The 20,616-nt window shown below is 33.9% G+C and overlaps 1 protein-coding gene and 6 non-coding genes across 7 annotated transcripts; all 7 read left to right on the top strand.

Moving 5' to 3' along the window:
* The first annotated feature begins 794 nt into the window (after window positions 1–794).
* On the top strand, window positions 795–867 carry TRNAA-AGC (transfer RNA alanine (anticodon AGC)). The gene has a single exon. It is a non-coding gene; the product is annotated as a tRNA-Ala (tRNA).
* Window positions 868–968: 101 nt separating this feature from the next.
* On the top strand, window positions 969–1,041 carry TRNAA-AGC (transfer RNA alanine (anticodon AGC)). The gene has a single exon. It is a non-coding gene; the product is annotated as a tRNA-Ala (tRNA).
* Window positions 1,042–1,809: 768 nt separating this feature from the next.
* TRNAA-AGC (transfer RNA alanine (anticodon AGC)) lies at window positions 1,810–1,882 on the top strand. Its single transcript has one exon. It is a non-coding gene; the product is annotated as a tRNA-Ala (tRNA).
* Window positions 1,883–1,983: 101 nt separating this feature from the next.
* On the top strand, window positions 1,984–2,056 carry TRNAA-AGC (transfer RNA alanine (anticodon AGC)). The gene has a single exon. It is a non-coding gene; the product is annotated as a tRNA-Ala (tRNA).
* Window positions 2,057–3,839: 1,783 nt separating this feature from the next.
* TRNAA-AGC (transfer RNA alanine (anticodon AGC)) lies at window positions 3,840–3,912 on the top strand. The gene has a single exon. It is a non-coding gene; the product is annotated as a tRNA-Ala (tRNA).
* A 101-nt stretch (window positions 3,913–4,013) lies between these two features.
* On the top strand, window positions 4,014–4,086 carry TRNAA-AGC (transfer RNA alanine (anticodon AGC)). Its single transcript has one exon. It is a non-coding gene; the product is annotated as a tRNA-Ala (tRNA).
* Window positions 4,087–9,933: 5,847 nt separating this feature from the next.
* On the top strand, window positions 9,934–19,272 carry LOC135610383 (uncharacterized). Its single transcript, XM_065104816.1, has 14 exons — window positions 9,934–10,154; window positions 11,347–11,420; window positions 11,571–11,651; window positions 11,770–11,845; window positions 13,607–13,677; window positions 14,473–14,574; window positions 16,821–16,910; window positions 17,001–17,075; window positions 17,184–17,216; window positions 17,300–17,380; window positions 17,819–17,881; window positions 17,964–18,047; window positions 18,140–18,181; window positions 18,762–19,272. Exons 1-14 carry the CDS (start codon window positions 10,118–10,120, stop codon window positions 19,002–19,004), a joined length of 1,152 nt encoding a protein of 383 aa, XP_064960888.1. The 5' UTR covers window positions 9,934–10,117; the 3' UTR covers window positions 19,005–19,272.
* Window positions 19,273–20,616: the final 1,344 nt, after the last annotated feature.

The raw sequence follows: 20,616 nt of genomic DNA, 5'->3' as shown, positions 1-20,616 counted from the left end.
AATGTCCGATCTCGACTTGAGATACGAAGACCATAGGGGTTGACCCGAAGTGTGCCACATCATCCTCCCCGCGATAGATCGTGAATCGTCTCGTGGCGTGATGCAAGGAATCAATCAGATCGTGGCAGGTGCGGGTGAAGGCTCAACCCAAGTGATCGCTGTTAATGCTCGAACAGGATTCGTTCCCCCCTTCGATGCAATGGACACATCAATTTAACGGTTTTAGTGGCGCATATTAATGGGTATATGTCATTAAATGATTAATAATAAACTGTATTAAGAAGGAAAAACGTTAGTAGCGTAGGATCTTATTACCAAACAAAGCCAAGATCGAGACTTTATAGCATTTATTTTTTTCAATATAATATTTCTTTAGGGCATGTTTGTTTTATGAGGATCGTGTCATTACATTATTTGCATTAACAATTATCAGTCTTTAGTTTATAGATAATATATTATTATAAAACATTGAGTCAATGTCCAACGTACTAATTAGACACTGATGCATGACAATCCACAACATTAAGTTCACCAATCATGGGTCAACATATAGTACATATCTAATAATTATCACATTATCTCTAATTAATTCATGAGTATCCACTGTGATAGTTTTATTATCACGACATCCTCATCAGATATTTTTCTTTTTCCTCTTCTATGAGATTGTAAATGTCAACAATAGTGACATCAATAACTTATCAAACACAAATCCATGACAACCAAAATTACGAATTGAATTAATGAATACAAATATTTATATATATGAATAAAATTATATTTAAGATATCAATGGGGATGTAGCTCAAATGGTAGAGCGCTCGCTTAGCATGCGAGAGGTACGGGGATCGATACCCCGCATCTCCATAATAATTTTATTAATCATCTAAAAAATCCATGTATATTTCTTTTTAAAAACCCCTCAAAATTAGCATTTTGAATAATATATTATATATTTTTTTATCGATGGGGATGTAGCTCAGATGGTAGAGCGCTCGCTTAGCATGCGAGAGGTACGGGGATCGATACCCTGCATCTCCATAATAATTTTATTAATCATCTCAAAAATCCATGTATATTTCTTTTTGAAAACCCCTCAAAATTGGCCTTTTGAATAATATATTATGCCTCTTTTATCATTTTGTACAACAATTAATTTTTTCTAATAATATATTTTTTCGTTCTATCATTTAGAACGAAATTAAAGTCTATTTCTTATTAAATACCCCACAATTTTGTTCCAAGAGACAAGTCTATGAAGAAAATAAAATCATTGTAGAAGTAATCAACTTTTTTTATAGCAAATATTTTTTAATCATATTTTAAATATTTACCTTATTGTCATTTGGTACAAATTCAATGTCTATTTACTTTTGAAATTACCCCACTATTTTGTTCCGATTCTACTTTTTTTTTCTTGTTTTCTCAGCAACACACAAGTAAAAAAAAAAAAATCAACTTACCAAATTTATAAAAGAAAAAATTGAGTCAATGTCCAACGTACTAATCAGACACTGATGCATGACAATCCACAACATTAAGTTCACCAATCATGGGTCAACATATAGTACATATCTAACAATTATCACATTATCTCTAATTAATTCATGAGTATCCACTGTGATAGTTTTATTATCACGACATCCTCATCAGATATTTTTCTTTTTCCTCTTCTATGAGATTGTAAATGTCAACAATAGTGACATCAATAACTTATCAAACACAAATCCATGACAACCAAAATTACGAATTGAATTAATGAATACAAATATTTATATATATGAATAAAATTATATTTAAAATATCAATGGGGATGTAGCTCAAATGGTAGAGCGCTCGCTTAGCATGCGAGAGGTACGGGGATCGATACCCCGCATCTCCATAATAATTTTATTAATCATCTAAAAAATCCATGTATATATCTTTTTAAAAACCCCTCAAAATTAGCATTTTGAATAATATATTATATATTTTTTTATCGATGGGGATGTAGCTCAGATGGTAGAGCGCTCGCTTAGCATGCGAGAGGTACGGGGATCGATACCCTGCATCTCCATAATAATTTTATTAATCATCTCAAAAATCCATGTATATTTCTTTTTGAAAACCCCTCAAAATTGGCCTTTTGAAGAATATATTATGCCTCTTTTATCATTTTGTACAACAATTAATATTTTCTAATAATATATTTTTTCGTTCTATCATTTAGAACGAAATTAAAGTCTATTTCTTATTAAATACCCCACAATTTTGTTCCAAGAGACAAGTCTATGAAGAAAATAAAATCATTGTAGAAGTAATCAACTTTTTTTATAGCAAATATTTTTTAATCATATTTTAAATATTTACCTTATTATCATTTGGTACAAATTCAATGTCTATTTACTTTTGAAATTACCCCACTATTTTGTTCCGATTCTACTTTTTTTTTCTTGTTTTCTCAGCAACACACAAGTAAAAAAAAAAAAATCAACTTACCAAATTTATAAAAGAAAAAATTGAGTCAATGTCCAACGTACTAATCAGACACTGATGCATGACAATCCACAACATTAAGTTCACCAATCATGGGTCAACATATAGTACATATCTAATAATTATCACATTATCTCTAATTAATTCATGAGTATCCACTGTGATAGTTTTATTATCACGACATCCTCATCAGATATTTTTCTTTTTCCTCTTCTATGAGATTGTAAATGTCAACAATAGTGACATCAATAACTTATCAAACACAAATCCATGATAACCAAAATTACGAATTGAATTAATGAATATAAATATTTATATATATGAATAAAATTATATTTAAAATATCAATGGGGATGTATTTCAAATGGTAGAGCGCTCGCTTAGCATGCGAGAGGTACGGGGATCGATACCTCGCATCTCCATAATAATTTTATTAATCATCTAAAAAATCCATGTATATTTCTTTTTAAAAACCCCTCAAAATTAGCATTTTGAATAATATATTATATATTTTTTTATTGATGGGGATGTAGCTCAGATGGTAGAGCGCTTGCTTAGCATGCGAGAGGTACGGGGATCGATACCCTGCATCTCCATAATAATTTTATTAATCATCTCAAAAATCCATGTATATTTCTTTTTGAAAACCCCTCAAAATTGGCCTTTTGAATAATATATTATGCCTCTTTTATCATTTTGTACAACAATTAATTTTTTCTAATAATATATTTTTTCGTTCTATCATTTAGAACGAAATTAAAGTCTATTTCTTATTAAATACCCCACAATTTTGTTCCAAGAGACAAGTCTATGAAGAAAATAAAATCATTGTAGAAGTAATCAACTTTTTTTATAGCAAATATTTTTTAATCATATTTTAAATATTTACCTTATTGTCATTTGGTACAAATTCAATGTCTATTTACTTTTGAAATTACCCCACTATTTTGTTCCGATTCTACTTTTTTTTTCTTGTTTTCTCAGCAACACACAAGTAAAAAAAAAAAAATCAACTTACCAAATTTATAAAAGAAAAAATTGAGTCAATGTCCAACGTACTAATTAGACACTGATGCATGACAATCCACAACATTAAGTTCACCAATCATGGGTCAACATATAGTACATATCTAATAATTATCACATTATCTCTAATTAATTCATGAGTATCCACTGTGATAGTTTTATTATCACGACATCCTCATCAGATATTTTTCTTTTTCCTCTTCTATGAGATTGTAAATGTCAACAATAGTGACATCAATAACTTATCAAACACAAATCCATGACAACCAAAATTACGAATTGAATTAATGAATACAAATATTTATATATATGAATAAAATTATATTTAAGATATCAATGGGGATGTAGCTCAAATGGTAGAGCGTTCGCTTAGCATGCGAGAGGTACGGGGATCGATACCCTGCATCTCCATAATAATTTTATTAATCATCTAAAAAATCCATGTATATTTCTTTTTAAAAACCCCTCAAAATTAGCATTTTGAATAATATATTATATATTTTTTTATCGATGGGGATGTAGCTCAGATGGTAGAGCGCTCGCTTAGCATGCGAGAGGTACGGGGATCGATACCCTGCATCTCCATAATAATTTTATTAATCATCTCAAAAATCCATGTATATTTCTTTTTGAAAACCCCTCAAAATTGGCCTTTTGAATAATATATTATGCCTCTTTTATCATTTTGTACAACAATTAATTTTTTCTAATAATATATTTTTTCGTTCTATCATTTAGAACGAAATTAAAGTCTATTTCTTATTAAATACCCCACAATTTTGTTCCAAGAGACAAGTCTATGAAGAAAATAAAATCATTGTAGAAGTAATCAACTTTTTTTATAGCAAATATTTTTTAATCATATTTTAAATATTTACCTTATTGTCATTTGGTACAAATTCAATGTCTATTTACTTTTGAAATTACTCCACTATTTTGTTCCGATTCTACTTTTTTTTTCTTGTTTTCTCAGCAACACACAAGTAAAAAAAAAAAAATCAACTTACCAAATTTATAAAAGAAAAAAAATAAAGATAGCAAGGGATTGATAGGATTTTGATGGAGTCGAACAAAGATCTCTATTTCTTCATTAAAAAAAAAAACCTTTTACAAAATCAGTGTTTGCCCAATACAATGAGCTCCTCGCTTTCAACATCATAAACAACCCTTATTTATTTATTGGAATAGGTGGACACTTTCCAAGAATCATATACCCACTCAACGGTTCATGCATATTTTCTTTTAAGCAAAATAAAATTTATTTTATTATATTTTATATATTAAAAATAATATTATCAGAAATACCAAGATATCCAGATTCAAGTTGCTTTAGGCACTCATCTTAGTATAGTGAGGCCCTCATCAAAATAAAATTAATAAAAATATAATTGAGCAAAAAAATCAAATATTAAAATGAATTTTCAGTTGCTTATGATTTCACATTCAAATTATCATCACTTATTTTATAAAATTACATTCATTTAATCATCTATAGAATAGTAAAGTGTTAATTTATCATAGTCTAATAATAAAATAATAAAACAAAATAATATCAAAATTAATATTATTTAAATTTATAATAAATAATAATAATTTAGAATTCTAACAAAGGTTAAGATTCATTTTAGCAATGTTGTTTTGGTCATTGACCACTTAAAGTCTTATAGTTTACTCATATTTAAAATAACTCATATATTAAAAAAATATATACAATATAAGTCTCTCCTATCAAGTTAGAGTTAACAAACGTTAGAGTCTACTTACGTGATATGCTAACTCATAATAAACTATTAATATAATGATACGTGTAATTTAAATTTTAAAAAAAATGTTAAGATTCATCGAGAAAGCGACGGAAGCTATAGCAATGAACGAAGGCAGAGAGGCAGAGATAGGAGAGGCTAGAGGAAGAGGTGAGAGAGAGTTGAACTATCATGTCATAGGCACGACAAGTGAGAAGGCAGGAGAGGATGAAGTGGGAAGCGATGGGGATGAATATGCCAAAGAGGAGGAAGAGGGACTAGGAGACCATTACATGCCTAGCATCAAACTAGTTGACGCACATTCACCTGAGGGAGGACCGGAAGCTCTTGTGCTTGTCGTTAGCATGGGAGAGGCTGTGTGTGTATGACGCATTGCTAGATAGTAGCAACTCGGTGCTGTTATTGGTGGTTACTTCAATTATAATGTCTCTTCTTATCATTGATAGTGGCCTCAATTTTTTTAAATTTAAATTATATATATCATTATATTAGTAATTTTTTAAACTATAACATCTGTTAACTTAGATTTGACAGAAGAGCCTTATATGTTATATTTTAAAAAATACAAGGGTTATTTTAGATATGAATAAACTATAAGAACTTAAGTGGTCCAATCAAAATCATATGAATTAAAATGAATCTCGACCCTTTTAACAATATAATATGGAGGAGATATGAGAAAAAAAAAGAAAAAGAGATAAGTAGTTTAGAATTTGGAAGCAATAGCACGAGGAAACAGAGGAATTAACAAAGAGCAGGCTATGTTGTAAGTCAGAAAAATATTGCCATTGTTTACTAAAGAAAACATCATAATCATCGGAGAAGAAGGCCTATAATGATGAGATACTTCAATCGACCAATGTTTGGGCAATGTCTGATTGAAGTTGATCACATGACCCGCTTACTTAGCCTATTCTTACATCATTTAGGTGCCTAGACAAGCGCCTAATGACTTCTTAAGAATAATAATTTGAAATAATCTTAAGGTATTCCTCGTATTAAGAATGTCACTTTTAACACATGATAAAATTAGATAACCAATGTGCAGCTCTGTTATCATCTCTTGAGATATAAGTAAATATTATAAAATTACTACAATAAGCCTGGTCTAAGATGTTTATAATAACATAAATTAAGATGTGGAGGAGGAGAACCAGAGATCCTTGCAAAATTAATAAATTCAAGAGTTTTCCATCAGATCAAAATGTTGTGAGTCCAAGGTCTTTAGTGCTTTAAGGCTTTCTATATCGTTTTAACATTCTAATGCATTATTGCTTCCGAGTGACTCACAATCTATTCTTGTTGTTAACTGATGACATAATTATTAATTATAGGTGCATTGTGAGTTAATTACATTATTGATAGTACATATGATATGCTATATAATTTTTTAATTTTTTTAATTATTATTATGATATTTTCTCACTTTATATTAGATGATGAATATATATTGTGATGTCGTTGGATATATGCAATGAGAATTGAATCATGATAAGATCATGATAATTAAACTAATTCATCTTTAAACATAGATCCTAAATATTTTTGATTATAAGTTATTCGAGAAGGACACCGAGATAACCAAACAGACCGATGTGCTATATACTCATCTATACAATGGAGGTAGTTGGTTTTATAGTTGCTTGTGTATAGACATTAGGAATACAGTACAAGTACTTATTGGAGAATGACTTTATTAAATGATCTATTTACGGAATGCTCAATAGTTAAATATACCTCATCGTTAGATAATGATTCAATATTCCTAGTTATATATTAGGTTTTTATACTTAAAACACCAACAATATCTTGTTTAAGTACTCCATTATTTGATACCAGACTTATAGGTCTGGAAGTTCCGAATCTAGTACATATAGTTATTGAGAATGACAATTAACTTTATAAAGATAAATGAGTATCAGTAGATTATCTATCATCTATTATTGGAAATCTCTCATGTGTTCTTACTTAGGTAAATCCCTAGTTAGGGTTAATCGGATCATGATGAATCCGATAAGCGTGAGATTCGGATTGAGAGACGAGTTTTCTGAAGAAATCCGATTAGAATGAGACATAAATGAATTACTTATGGACTTGACAGCACCATGCTTAGTATATGATATTTAAAATATTAGATAGATGAGAAACTATAGATATATGATAATTGAGGGTAAACAAGTCAAATGGATTATATCCCCATGTATCGTATGAAGACTATAGCATAGTGGCATAGTATGTCTATAGTTGATAAGTTGAGTAAATTATTATGAAGATAATATTTTATTGAATTAGAAGAAGTTACGAGTCAAAAGGAGTTCTAATAGATGCAACTCACGACCAACTCGGTATTTAGCCTAGAGGGTCACACATAGTAGACAACGCGATGAATAAAGGATCGAATATGAGATATCCGATAAGCTCTTATTTTAATGGATATGATATTTAAAATATTAGATAGATGAGAAACTATAGATATATGATAATTGAGGGTAAACAAGTCAAATGAATTATATCCCCATGTATCGTATGAAGACTATAGCATAGTGGCATAGTATGTCTATAGTTGATAAGTTGAGTAAATTATTATGAATAAAATATTTTATTGAATTAGAAGAAGTTATGAGTCAAAAGGAGTTCTAATAGATGCAACTCACGACCAACTCGGTATTTAGCCTAGAGGGTCACACATAGTAGACAACGCGATGAATAAAGGATCGAATATGGGATATCCGATAAGCTCTTATTTTAATAGATCATTGGGAGAGACTCAATAGAGCTTAGAATGATTATTGAATGAAAATCCAATATCCATTAAGCCATGAGTAATTGAATGAAGATCCAATAACAAATAAGAAGAATCCATTAAGGTTAGTTAAAGAAGGCTCTTTATAAATATGAGTTGAGACTAAACAGGTTAAAGGCTAGACCCTATAGCCGACAACCTCGTATCTCAGCCTCCTATTTCTTCCTATAGCCGACTACCATCTATTTGGTGTGAGAAGACAGCAAGAGGGATTGATCCCTCCTTATGTGCTACTGTGTGGTGGTGCGCGATCGCGAGAAAAAAATAGTATACGCGAGGAGGTGTATTGTTGCTGTGTTTATTATGTGAATCATTGCTAGAGAGGAGTTTGTAAGAACTCATTCGTTCACAAACTATGATATGTGATATTAGGGGATATAGGAGTTCTCCTAGGTAAAAATATCTCACACCCTTTATGTAGTTTTTGGTTTCACGAGTTTTACGCTCCCGATCATCCGACAACGAACCAATAAAATTATTTTAGGAACTAGTTTTTGTTTTTATCTCTCGCCTTGTTGTGGTACTCGAGATTTCCCAATAATAATGTCGTGATAGTCATATTATAAATATTTATGATAATTTTTAAATAGAAGGTCTAAGATAACAAATTTAATTTAATTTTTTTATAAGAATTCACCTTTTTTATTTTAAAAAATAGTTTAGAAGAAAGAAAAGAAAATGATTGTAGAAGCACTCAATCTTTAGTTTTTCTTAATGCAGAAAAATATTTAATCACATTTTTAATTTATTTGTAATTTTATCATTTCGCACAAATTCATACATATTTCTTTTATAAAATACCCTACAATAATAGTCCTTTTTAATAATACATTTCCTTTTTTTAATCATTTAACACAATGATTGCTCTTTTTTAATAATTCATTTCGTAGAAATTCAGGTATTTTTTATAAAAATATCTCATAATTTCATTCTAAGTTTTTTTTAAAGGAAATAATAAAGACTGGATTTGAACCTAAAACTTTGCGATGACACCTTAGAATCTTATCTTTGGATAATCACAGGCCATTAAAACATTGCTCTTGCCAATTTATCTTATTTCTTTATAGGAATTTATGGAGAAGAGTTTGGTGTGAGTGATTGATGCATCTTTTTACTGGTCAAGACAATCTTTTATTTAATGTAAATTTTTATGACATGTATTTTTAAGTATATTTTCTAACACCTCTTTACCATAAGAGTTGCGGTGGTCCCACGTCTCTCTGGTAAGCAAGATGGGTGGCGAAAGTGGGTGCCGTATAAGCCAGTCATCGTTCATGGCTCTCGCCATCCCACGGAGAATATTATCCAAGCAATTTCTTAAAGCCTACAAATAGTGCACGAATCTTACAGTCTCCCCACGAAATCCCTATCCCTTCGAAATCCATTAATCATATTGATTCTTCTTTGTTAATAGTTAAAACAATAAACCAAGATACCTGGCCGTCCCTTTACCCGAATTATCTACCGGTCACTTCAGTGGACATACTGCTGGATCCCACGTGGGATCCGCTACGGCACAGGAAGGCCGCTCAGGATTCGTTCTACCGGGCAGATTCGACGGCCGATCTAGTCGAATTCGGACAACCCTCGATGATCTAACGGTTTATATTAGCCCATGAGACATCAAATCTCGTGTGGCCTTTTTTGCTGACCTCGATGGACGCCCAGGATTCGCTCTACGGGCAGATTCGACTACTCTCCGCTCACCAACGCTCTCCCTCTTCTTATCATTTCTACCCCCCGTGATCTAACGGTTTGTATTAGTTCATGAGACATCAAATTTCGTGTAACCATTGTGGCATTTTGGTGATTCTGATTTGGAAGGATGAGTATTTACTTTAACCCGAGCGTTAATTGGTCTCGCTCACGGCGGAGGGCTTCTCTACGCTCGTCGCACGAGGTAGGCGTTGGTGAGGGCGGCGAAGGGGATCACGAGCGATTCGAGTGTAAAACCCTAACCCTCGATCTGTACGAATCGCTTTCGACCATTCGAGTGGAGCAAGAGATGTTGGAGGAGTCCTCTGTAGTTCTGTGAGGATTTCGATTCGCCATGGTGCTCGGGAAGCTCACTATCGTTATCGGAGCGGGTATGGTACTCTCTCTCACCGGCGGAATATAGGGTTTGATGTTATTTCCAAGGGATTAATCCTAGGGTTTTGGTTATGGGATCGAATGGGATATTGATATACTTTTATCTTCACCTTCGTTGTTTTGTCGAAGAGTTTCACAGTGCTGTTATCGTTATCGTGAGGAATTTTACATTGGCAAGTTGATTTTGGTTCTCTGTAATATGTGATAGCCTTTGCAATTGCGTTGTAGAGCTCTTGATCGAACACTTGGCAATAGTGCGTTTAAAAGTGCATTATTAGGTCCTTTCTAACTGAAAAATTGGCAATAGAGCACTTGAAATTGCATTGATGGATGATAAGGGCGGCATAAACTCTTATAGATCTTCTATCAAAGTATTTTCTGTTTCTCTGCAGTTCGAGTAAGAAAGAAAATCTCCAAAAGAAGAATAAGAGAGATGGAAAAAGGAAATAACTAATTAATTAATACAAGCCATAGTCTATAGGACTTAAAACTTACCATGTATTCTGTAAATCAATATAATTTACCAGATAGATTAGCAATCGGAACCACTCTGTTAATTTTCTGTTCTTTTTTCTTGGAAGGAAGGTTTGTTTGCAAGTTAATATTGCTAGAAATTGTTTTCTTATTAATTTCAGTCCTACTTGTGCTAATAGCTTATCTTTGTGGTTTAAATACCTAGATTTTGCTTTCTAAAAGATGATCTCAAGATAAACTACCATTGGTTTGTGTGCTTTGCATGTGTGGATAGAAAATACTTTCTTTTTCTTCTCTGATGTTTTTTTCCTGCTTCTGATGTTTTCTCCGTAGCTTTCTTCCAATCTCTTATCTTCAACTTTCTATCTTTTGCAAAATCCTGTCAACTACTTTTTTCTGTATTGCAAATTTTCCAGCATATTTAGGGCCTAACGTAGACTAGGGCAACATTTACTCACCTATCAAGCTACCTTGACTCACATCAATGTTCAAATGTGTACAGTCATTACTTCTTATTCAATTGTATAAATTATCACTCTATTTTACCTCTTTGTTTCCATTGCACATGATATGTAGGTGTTATTAATTTAATTCTTGGAGCAGAGATTTTTTTACTACACTGAAAAGAAGACATAAGAAAGTTTTTAGGAAATTGTCCAATTTTCTTTGGTTTGTTCTATTATTATGAACTAATTTGAACTGATTGTCTTGCAGGTATAATTGGGTCTGTGCTCACTAAGGATGGTGGTCTACCTGATATTACACACCTTTTTTCTGGTGCTTTCAGGGTATCTTTCCTAAAAGTCATTGTATTTACTTATTATTGACAAATCAATATTTGCCATTGTCTATCATGATTTATTTTTATGTTTTGTTAAGCAATTAATGGGAACCAATTAGCTATTCCTTTCCTAATGATCAAAATACTAATTGTGCAGATTGTCACAAAGCACCTACAACAAGAAAAAGACAACTCTCAGTCCTCTAGCAAACCTCAAACTGATTCTCTGTTAGCTCAGGTTACTAATTTTAAAGGATGTTGTCCAAATGACCATGACCGCTTGTTTCTTTTTTGTAACTACTGTTTCAGTCCTTTATGAGGATACAGTCATGTTGATGGTATTTTAATATTTGCAGGTTAATACTCTTCGGCATGAGCTGCAACTGTTGGCATCATCAAGATCAGTTACAATCGTGACTGGTGGAAAATCAGGTTCGAGATATTCTTCCCTGTCCATCATAAACTGTTGCTTGTTCGAGTGTGATATTAGTAAGAGGATTTTAACATGGATATGTAGTTTCATGTTGATCATTCCTTTAAAATTAGTATAAGGTAGACTGCACTGTATGAATGCTTTATGTATCATGTGGTTTTGACTTTTGTGAGAGAACAGTGTTAAATTCTGACATATTGTTCATTTTTTGCTTCTAGTATTTAGCAAAAGTCACCAATTTGGCATCATCTAAGCTTGGAATTCAATTTTTCCAGACACAAACACCTTTAAGATTGAAAAATCTTCAAGTTCCTAGTGTAATCCTCAGTTACATGCCTTCTTGAATTTTTAAAAGGTTACCTTCCACTTCAAATTTGGGAAACTAGAGGCACCAAGTTTGCTTGGAACCTCATCTAATCTTAAATGGAACAAGGCTGCTACAAGTCTTTCAATATTTCTTTTGAGTGGAATTCTATGAAGACTTTTTTTAATTGTTTAATCATTAAAAATGATAGCTTTCTATCCTGTTGTTGTATGGCCTTGAGCTTGGATTGCAACTACCAGACCGATATTGTTTTCTAATTGGCTTGCATACCAGAGTATCAGGTATCATACTGGCTGGGACTAAACCAGTGAAAAGAAAAGAAAGAATAAAAGGTAACAAAATTGGACAAAACTGTATGAAATACAAAAAAAAAAGAAGAAGGGAGGCATGCTTCTTGGCTTTCTCCTCTTTCTATTCTTTTTCCTCTCTTCCTTATCTTCCATTGCTGAAGCAATCCTCCTTTCCTCCTCATCTCTGGCTTTCAGGGCCGCATACTAGTGTTTTCGAAATAGGTAACTGAGAGATGCTTCCTGCTAATGTCTCAAAAGGAGAATTTGCAACGTGTCTCATCTTCTGTGATAACATCCATTCACAAACCTTTGATTAGGTTTGTATCAGTCTGCCAGATCCAATTACTCCAGAACTATTAGATCTCGCCATTCAAACTAAATTCAGTAGTATTACCATCCCCTCTGGCGTGGTCCAACACCCGGACCTTGGTTAGACCAGTATTAAATGCCCAAACAGGGCAGCATACCACAAGATTGCCATCAATAGCCTCAAGTATTTGAAAATAATAAATATACACTTCAGCCCATGTGTTTTCAGAGTTTCAAATAATGGATCCTCTAGGGAAAGTAGTTAGTTCCATATGGAGTGGTCTAGGCAACAATCAAAAGCCAATTGAAGGATAGATTTTCAATGCCATCCCACCTGACTCCACAATCACACCCAACTGCCTATCCACCCCAATAAAAAGATGTAGTGGTAATTGAATGATTTATTAGGTTGATCGTAGTTAGAAGTTTTTACAAAATTTATTTGACATAGAAAACCTGATAACATTGTCATTATATCTAATGAACTAAAGATCTAGGATGATGGAATAGTTTTTTGATCTAGTCCATCTGTACAAGTTGTGTATCAACATACTGAGGCCAGTTAAATTAATGATTTCCTGGCTGACTGGATCCAGTTGTCTGATACCTCTACTTAAGAAAAAAATGGGGATGATCATTTTTATCCTTTGTGAAATTGGCATGTTTTATTTTGTTAACTAAGATTCTGATGGGTTCTATTACTGAAAGCTGGCCGTTAATCTTAAATGCCTTGCTGTTATATGATTTTCTGCTGTATAATATGGTCAAGCTATTAAGCTTCCCTTTTGCTCGTGGAATTTTGACAATCCTATTAATCTTTCAAATATCAACTGCAGGTTCTGGAAGATATGGTGTATCAGCTGTTATTGTCATTGGAGCTCTTGGATATGTTTTTATATGGTGGAAGGTACTCGATCATGTTCACTACCTAAGAAATTAGAAGTTTTAGCTAAAGAAAAGAATTAAACAACTGTGTTTATTGTAGTAGCAGTGATGCTTTTTCGAAGGGCGTTCATTGTAACTTGATTTTGAAGACATTTCTATAATCCATGTGTTGTAAGGGTTAAGAAATAAAAGCAAGCATAGAAGAGGATGATCGTGTGTAGTTTGATCAAACAAATGAGGTTGTGGTTTATATTGATAAATTAGAATCAAAAGGCAATGGAAGGAGGATCATTAGTAGCCCTAATAGAAAATAAAATGTATCTGAAATTGTCTATAGAATCTGAAAATGGTGATGCTTCATAGAGCAGTTATATTGCAGATTCATAATGCCAAAGTCAAATAATCGAAATACTAACTCTAGGTTTTGATTGTTGCATATGAGATTATATGGTTGCTGTGAGACACTGATTTGCATTCAATTAAAGCCTTTTGTGAATACATTTGTTAAACAATTCAGAGATTTTAGATTATTGCTGCGTTTCACCTGAAAAACCATATGACACTTGTGCATTCATGTTTCTTGAAGCGTGAAAAGTAACATATTGAAGTACCACATAGTGAGCAAGTTGAATGTTGCTCAGGATGATTATGCTTTCTATCAGAGTTATCTGTTGTATTAATAGTGTAATCCTGTCAGTTGTCAGAGTGGTTATTATATGTGTTACAAAAGAATTTTGTAAATTTTTAAAAATTTCCTTGTAGTGCCAGAAACTTATCTAACCTTGCAAAACTAAATGCTAATATTTGCATCTCATAGGGATGGAAACTTTCAGATATGATGTTTGTGACACGACGCGGCTTTTCTGATGCTTGCACTCGAGTAGGCAAGCAACTGGAGCTAGTTTCATCGTCTATTACAGTATGTTATCTTTTTCGTTATTAAAGTTTATTCTTGACTTGATTCTTGAACGTCGATATAATATTTCTTAATCACTGCTTTCTCATTCCTACTTGCTTTAAGTTAAGAAAGTTGTGAAGAGGATTGGTCTTTCTCCTTAATCAAATAATTCAGTGCAACAAAATGAAATTCCCTTCTGTTGTCCAACATATTCAGGGACAAATTTGAGCCCTCATGGCATGTGCAGAATATATAACATATACTTTATCTAAAGGTGACAAATTTTCGCCTGGAACCTGTTAAAACACAAAAATAAGTTGCACTTGGGTGAGTGATCTTGAGACTCAAAGTCAATTTAGGTTCCAGTCATCAAAAACTAAATGGAACTTTAGTGTAGCAAGGTTGGTTTGCACTATAAAGCGAGAAATAACTTGGTGCGTTTTTTTTTTTTTTTTTTGAGCCAAGTTGTTTCAGTTCAAATTACCTTTTCAACTGTGGGATTGGATTGGAAGTATAGCTAAGTATAACCAAGGTAACGAAAAGTTCTAGAATCATGATCTTGAAGGTTCTTTAGTCTCTATACTAAGTGCATAAAATAGGTGATATTTTTCCTTCATAGTACTTCTCTCCAATCCCCTGGGCGGACAACTTTCGATCATGGAGATCATTTTGACATTGTTGATCCTTGCCACAATCACCATGGCACAAAGAGGTTGAACCCGAGAGCAATCCTTATGTGGGTTTTTAGTTGGCTTGTCCTAGTCACATGTTCTTTTTCTTTTTTAAAATTTCTGATATAACTTTGTCCATATTGTTGGTTGCTATCTTAAATAGAGTTTGTAGTCATATTTTTTAGTTGCATTTTTCATAAATTCATTCTGTTTTGGTTATTGATAGTAGTTAGAGTCAAGGTTTGCCATTTCGAGTACCGGACGCGTCTTTGGGATTTGTTGAGTTGGTACTTACCAATCTACCGGTGTACCAACACATTGTCATGTCTTTAGCTGGAATTGCTTAAGGTATGTGACACACAAGTTATATGCGTCCGCAAGGGTCAGCCTAGACCTTGTGCATTCCATAAATGACCTGCACAATGAAGAAAAGGTTAGAAAGGTGAACGTGTAGGTAATTTGTCGTCGTTGCACACGAAAATGGCAAGATAAGTGGGATCCAAAGTAACACAAAGCAATCAACATTTATTAGGCCCGAAAGGAGAAAACGGTTTGAATTAGCGCACACAAAAGGGGTTTCGAAGGTAGATGCAGGCCAAATATTCACCTAGCACTTTCGTTGAACAGAAAATGAGCACACAAAAGACGTTGCATCACCCCTCAAACACCTACCCAAAACCCCATCCGCCCTGGTGCCACTTGGGGGATTCCAAGGTGCTGAGATGTTAGACATGTCACACCACTAGGCTGTCAGCTAGAAATCAGCTCGTGGCACGTGAGAACAGTGTAGTTTTGAGCCATTTTTTCCTTCTCGTGGAGCCGCACAGCTAGAAACACTTCTGATTTTTACATGATGAAAATAGGAAACAAAAACATAAAAACACTGACAACAAACATAAACGGGGTCGACTATAGTGTTTTCTCTCCCGTACAATTTGCCATAAAGAAAACACTGAAAACACAGAAAACAGCAGAAAATAAAAGCCTAAAACCGTCATGGACAAGCGACGAACACCTTGTCTGCATTGTTGGTTGTTATCTTTGCTATCTTAAATAGAGTTTATAGTCATTTTTTTTTGTTGAATTTTTCATAAATTCATTCTGTTTTGGTTATTGATAGTAGTTAGAGGCCTAGAGCACTGTTGTCTTTTTTTTAATCACTTTTGCAATCCAATATTGAGATAACTTTTGAAAGATGAGCTCTTAAAACCCAACTTTGCTTCAACTATTTTTATTAAACTGCATATTTTATTTCAAGACATGTTCTTTGATGATAATCTTTGACTCAAGCATAATGAAGCTACAACAATTCACCACCAGCCCAAATATTTTTGAGTTCTCTATACTGTTTCTTTCTTGCCATTTGTGGTTTTTTTATTATCAAATGATCGTCATATTATCTTTTTTTCCCTTTTACCAAGTCTTTGAGTTGTAATTTGAATTTACTCTTTATTTTTATTGCTATTACTATTGTTGTTCTTTCATACCTGAACCACAGCAATCACCAAAAAAATATTAAAAGAAAACAGAAAGCTTCTCATCCTTTTTTATTTTTCTTCTTCTCTTGTCTTAATTTCATGGTCTGCTGATTTTCAGACAGCCAAGAAACAACTATCTTCAAGGATTGACCTCGTAGATAGTAATGTGGAGGAATGTAAGGAGATTGCTGCTGCTACCAAATTTGAGGTGAGGCTCTACATTTCTGTAATTGTTTTTTGTTATCCTTTGAAATGCATTGACCAAACTGCATGATTTTGTTTCTAAATGCACATGTAGGTCTCACAGCTACATGGGGATTTAAGTTTGTTCCATGCTGAAGTTGAATCCGTTCACCGTGCTGTCCAGACTCTGGTGATTTGTGTTGAATTTGCATTTATCAACTCTATAACTATCTGACACTTGAAGAAAATAAGGCTTCTATAAGAGTATATGCTGATTCCAATCTTTATTGTGCATCAGGAGACAAAGATTGGTCGAATAGAAGGAAGTCAGGTAATATAATTTTTTTTCTCTGTTTCATCTGTTTGTTTTTCATTTGTAATTTTGATCGTCACTGTTAGTAAACTCCATGTTAGGACTTTGCAACCAGGGGAGTCTATCACCTTTGTCAGTTTGTTGAGAAATTGGAAGGGGCCAAAAGTAGGGAACTTATTCAGGCAAGCCAAATTTGGTTACTCTTATTTGCTTTCATTGTTTGTTATTTGTCACTCTTTAGCCTGGCATCTTCAGGAATTAACTATAATTGAGTTTGGCAATGGCATTTTTTTTACCTGGTTGATTTTCTTTTTTACCATATTGATTAGTAATTCATACATAAGTGCCAATTGGCTTCTTAAAGAAAGATTGGCAAGAAAAGGAAGATACAATGATTCAGAAGTTGAACTTTCTTTTAATTCTTGAATGACCACTTTATATGATTATCATAATCTGTCAGTAGTTTTTTCATCGGTGACTCGTGTCAGCTTGGCTTCTCCTCATATCTCCTGACCACATGCCAGGATGCTAGTGTATCATGTGCATGCTCCCCTCCCAAGTTGCTTTTAGTTGAAGTATTAATTTCAGTAATGATTTTGGACAAACCCTTCAATTTGCAGGACTCACCATCCAGTTCTCAGCGATTACTTGAACCTCCACAAACTTCTCTGGTGGTGACAAGGGTGGGCTTCTTACTGTGTTTTTTGGATTGTGTTTTATTTTTTGCCTATTCGTATTTACTAATGCACAGTTATCTCAAGACAGACAAGTTCATTACCACCTTTACCAGTAGAATCACCTTCATCATCAGCATCAGCATCACCATCCATTGCTATTGAGAGTCCCAGGGTGAGCATTTTGGGAATTAACCTTTGACTTTTGTGAATTCTCGAACATATGACAATATGGTGTCTATATTTTATTAAACTTGTGGCTCTCAGGTTCTGCGATCATCAACTGCTGTATCGGCTTCAGGCCTAAAGGTTTGCGAATTCTGTGTTGTTCTTGATTCGCCTATCTTTCCTTTTCGTAAAATTCTTAGGAGGGAAGATCGCTGTGATTTAGATCTGGTTATATATTCAGGTGGTTTTGCACTGTTTGTTTTGTATAGAATGGCATTGTACTTAATTCTTTAATAAAGCATATAGTGTAGTGGTATTGGTAATTTGTGATATAAGCCCAATAACTAGATGCAGCCTTTATGGTCCAGAATGGCACTAACTAAAAGGTACAAGTTATTTCTGGTTTCTTTAGCAAAATGCAAAAAAAATTCCAGGTTGTGATCAGCCATTTCAGTGTTTTGAACTTGATTTCTAATTGGAACTAGCAGGCACTGATCCTGGTCAATCATTTTATTTCATCAGGCAGAACTAAAGACTCCGCCTTTGTGTCCTTCTAAGTTGATATCTGTAACTGTATTATCAATACCATTTCCTGCATATTGATTTTTTTTTTTCTATCAAGAGAAATGGTCATATAAACAGTCCAAGTTGACTGTGCTCATGTTAACATTATGTGGATAAGTGATCTAGGTACCTTATCCTCTGATGTTTATTTTTTCAGGAGCTGCAGGAGATTTCAAATGCAACTAGACTGGGAAGCTTCAAATCAAATATGACATCAGGAAGTACCTCTAAAGTTTCAAACAGTACTACCGAAGAACCAAACAGTACCGCTCCGAATTCCAGTTGGTCCATGTGGAAGTCTATGGACGAACCAAACAGTACTGCACCAAGTTCTACTCGGTCTTTGTGGAAGCTGCCAAGCATTGGTATTCTTTCAAGAACCCGCAGTGGTACGACCTGATGATTGGCCATGTATCTTGGTTCCCCAAATAACTCCCGCATGTTTCGGGATGATGATGATATTTACTACACATGTTAAAAGAATTGTAGTGCTTTAAATATCATAATCCAAACCGGGCACCAAAATTTTTGTAGTGTATAGATTTTTTGCAAGTAATTGGTTAAGAAACTCTTCTCTTTAAGTTGGATTTTATATTAAAAGAGAACATTATGTTCACAAAGGCTTTGAGTGGCTCCATACCAAATCAGATATCTATGACTTTGTTGTCTCTCTTGTTTAATTATTGTGTGAGTAGTTATCGTAATTTTTATTTTTTTGGCATGATGTGTTACTTATGAGGTGAATCCAAAGGTTTTGATATATTATTTGTCACACATGAAGCTAGTTTTATTTATTATTTGATATATATGAACATGGATTGTATAAGCAGGTATACACTGAACCTGGCTATCATAAAACTACAACCAAAGTAATCGAGCTACAAGCAATATTATAAATACACAAAAATCAATTTACTACATGATAATAAACAAATTGAGAATATTGGGATTTTATGGCTTGATGCTTTCTGGTTTTTTTGTTTTTCCTCCTTTTTTTCGGTTTTTCTTTTTCCAATTTCGATATTGCAATGCAAGTGCGAAGTGGAGAAGCAAACCGATAGAAGACGACTCACGTGCCCTCCATGTGCTCAACCCAATGAAAGCACGAGGGCCAGCCGATCTGTCGACCAGAGGCCGCTCAGCGAGCTAGCTGAGTCGCTAACTCGGTGAGCCAACCCGAGTCCGCTTCGCTGATCTCCCCCGCTCCCCGTACGCGGGAAAACCTTTTATTTACTTCTATTTACACTCGTAGCCTCTACCGAAGCTTCGGCTATGGCGGCCATGGCCGAGGACGCAAAGCCCTTACCTCCTTCCTCCGTCCCTCCCCGAAGGCGAGGACGGCATATACGGGCTCCTCATGCCCCTGCAGTGACAGCTCGAGTTCATCGAGATCCAGGAGCAACGCTGTCTTCGGTGCACCAGCAATCGAGATCTCCTTAAGCCTTCCACCGCCGCTCCTCCGCATCGTCGACGTCTCCCTCCTCGGCCAATCCGAGAACCCCGATGTCAACGTCAGTGCTCCGAAACCCTTCTTAGCACCTTGAACACTCCATATTTTCTGTTAAATTGCTTCATTTCTTCTTGTTTGCCTTGTATAGCGTTCGAGAACATCCTATGATATTTTGATTATGGATAAGTTTCGTTACCTCTTGGAGTAGTATTATATTATAATTTGTTAGATCATTCTGTTTTTAGGGTTTGATAGAAAATTAGAAGAGCTTGCTGGTTTCAAGGATGCTGTTCTCTTTCGGCAGGGGTAAATTAGGTTCTCAGTTGCTAATTGCTTCCTAATTAGGGATTAAAGGAATTCTAGGGGAGGTTTAACATTTGCGACATTTCCTTCTTCGTTGTAACATAATATTACAGTTTCGATTCTTAGAAGGTTGTGAACTATCGTAAAATTTTCTTAATTAGAGTATGTAGATGCAGAGAATTATATAATCGATATGTAAAACAAGAGAAGGCCGAACACTGCATTGACTTTCAAGATAGGAAGTATTCATCATTAGTTT

Source organism: Musa acuminata, chromosome BXJ1-2, assembly GCF_036884655.1.
Source record: "Musa acuminata AAA Group cultivar baxijiao chromosome BXJ1-2, Cavendish_Baxijiao_AAA, whole genome shotgun sequence".
Lineage (NCBI taxonomy): Eukaryota > Viridiplantae > Streptophyta > Magnoliopsida > Zingiberales > Musaceae > Musa > Musa acuminata.
Note: the sequence above shows the minus strand (reverse complement) of the source record. Positions and strands in the feature narration are given on the sequence as shown.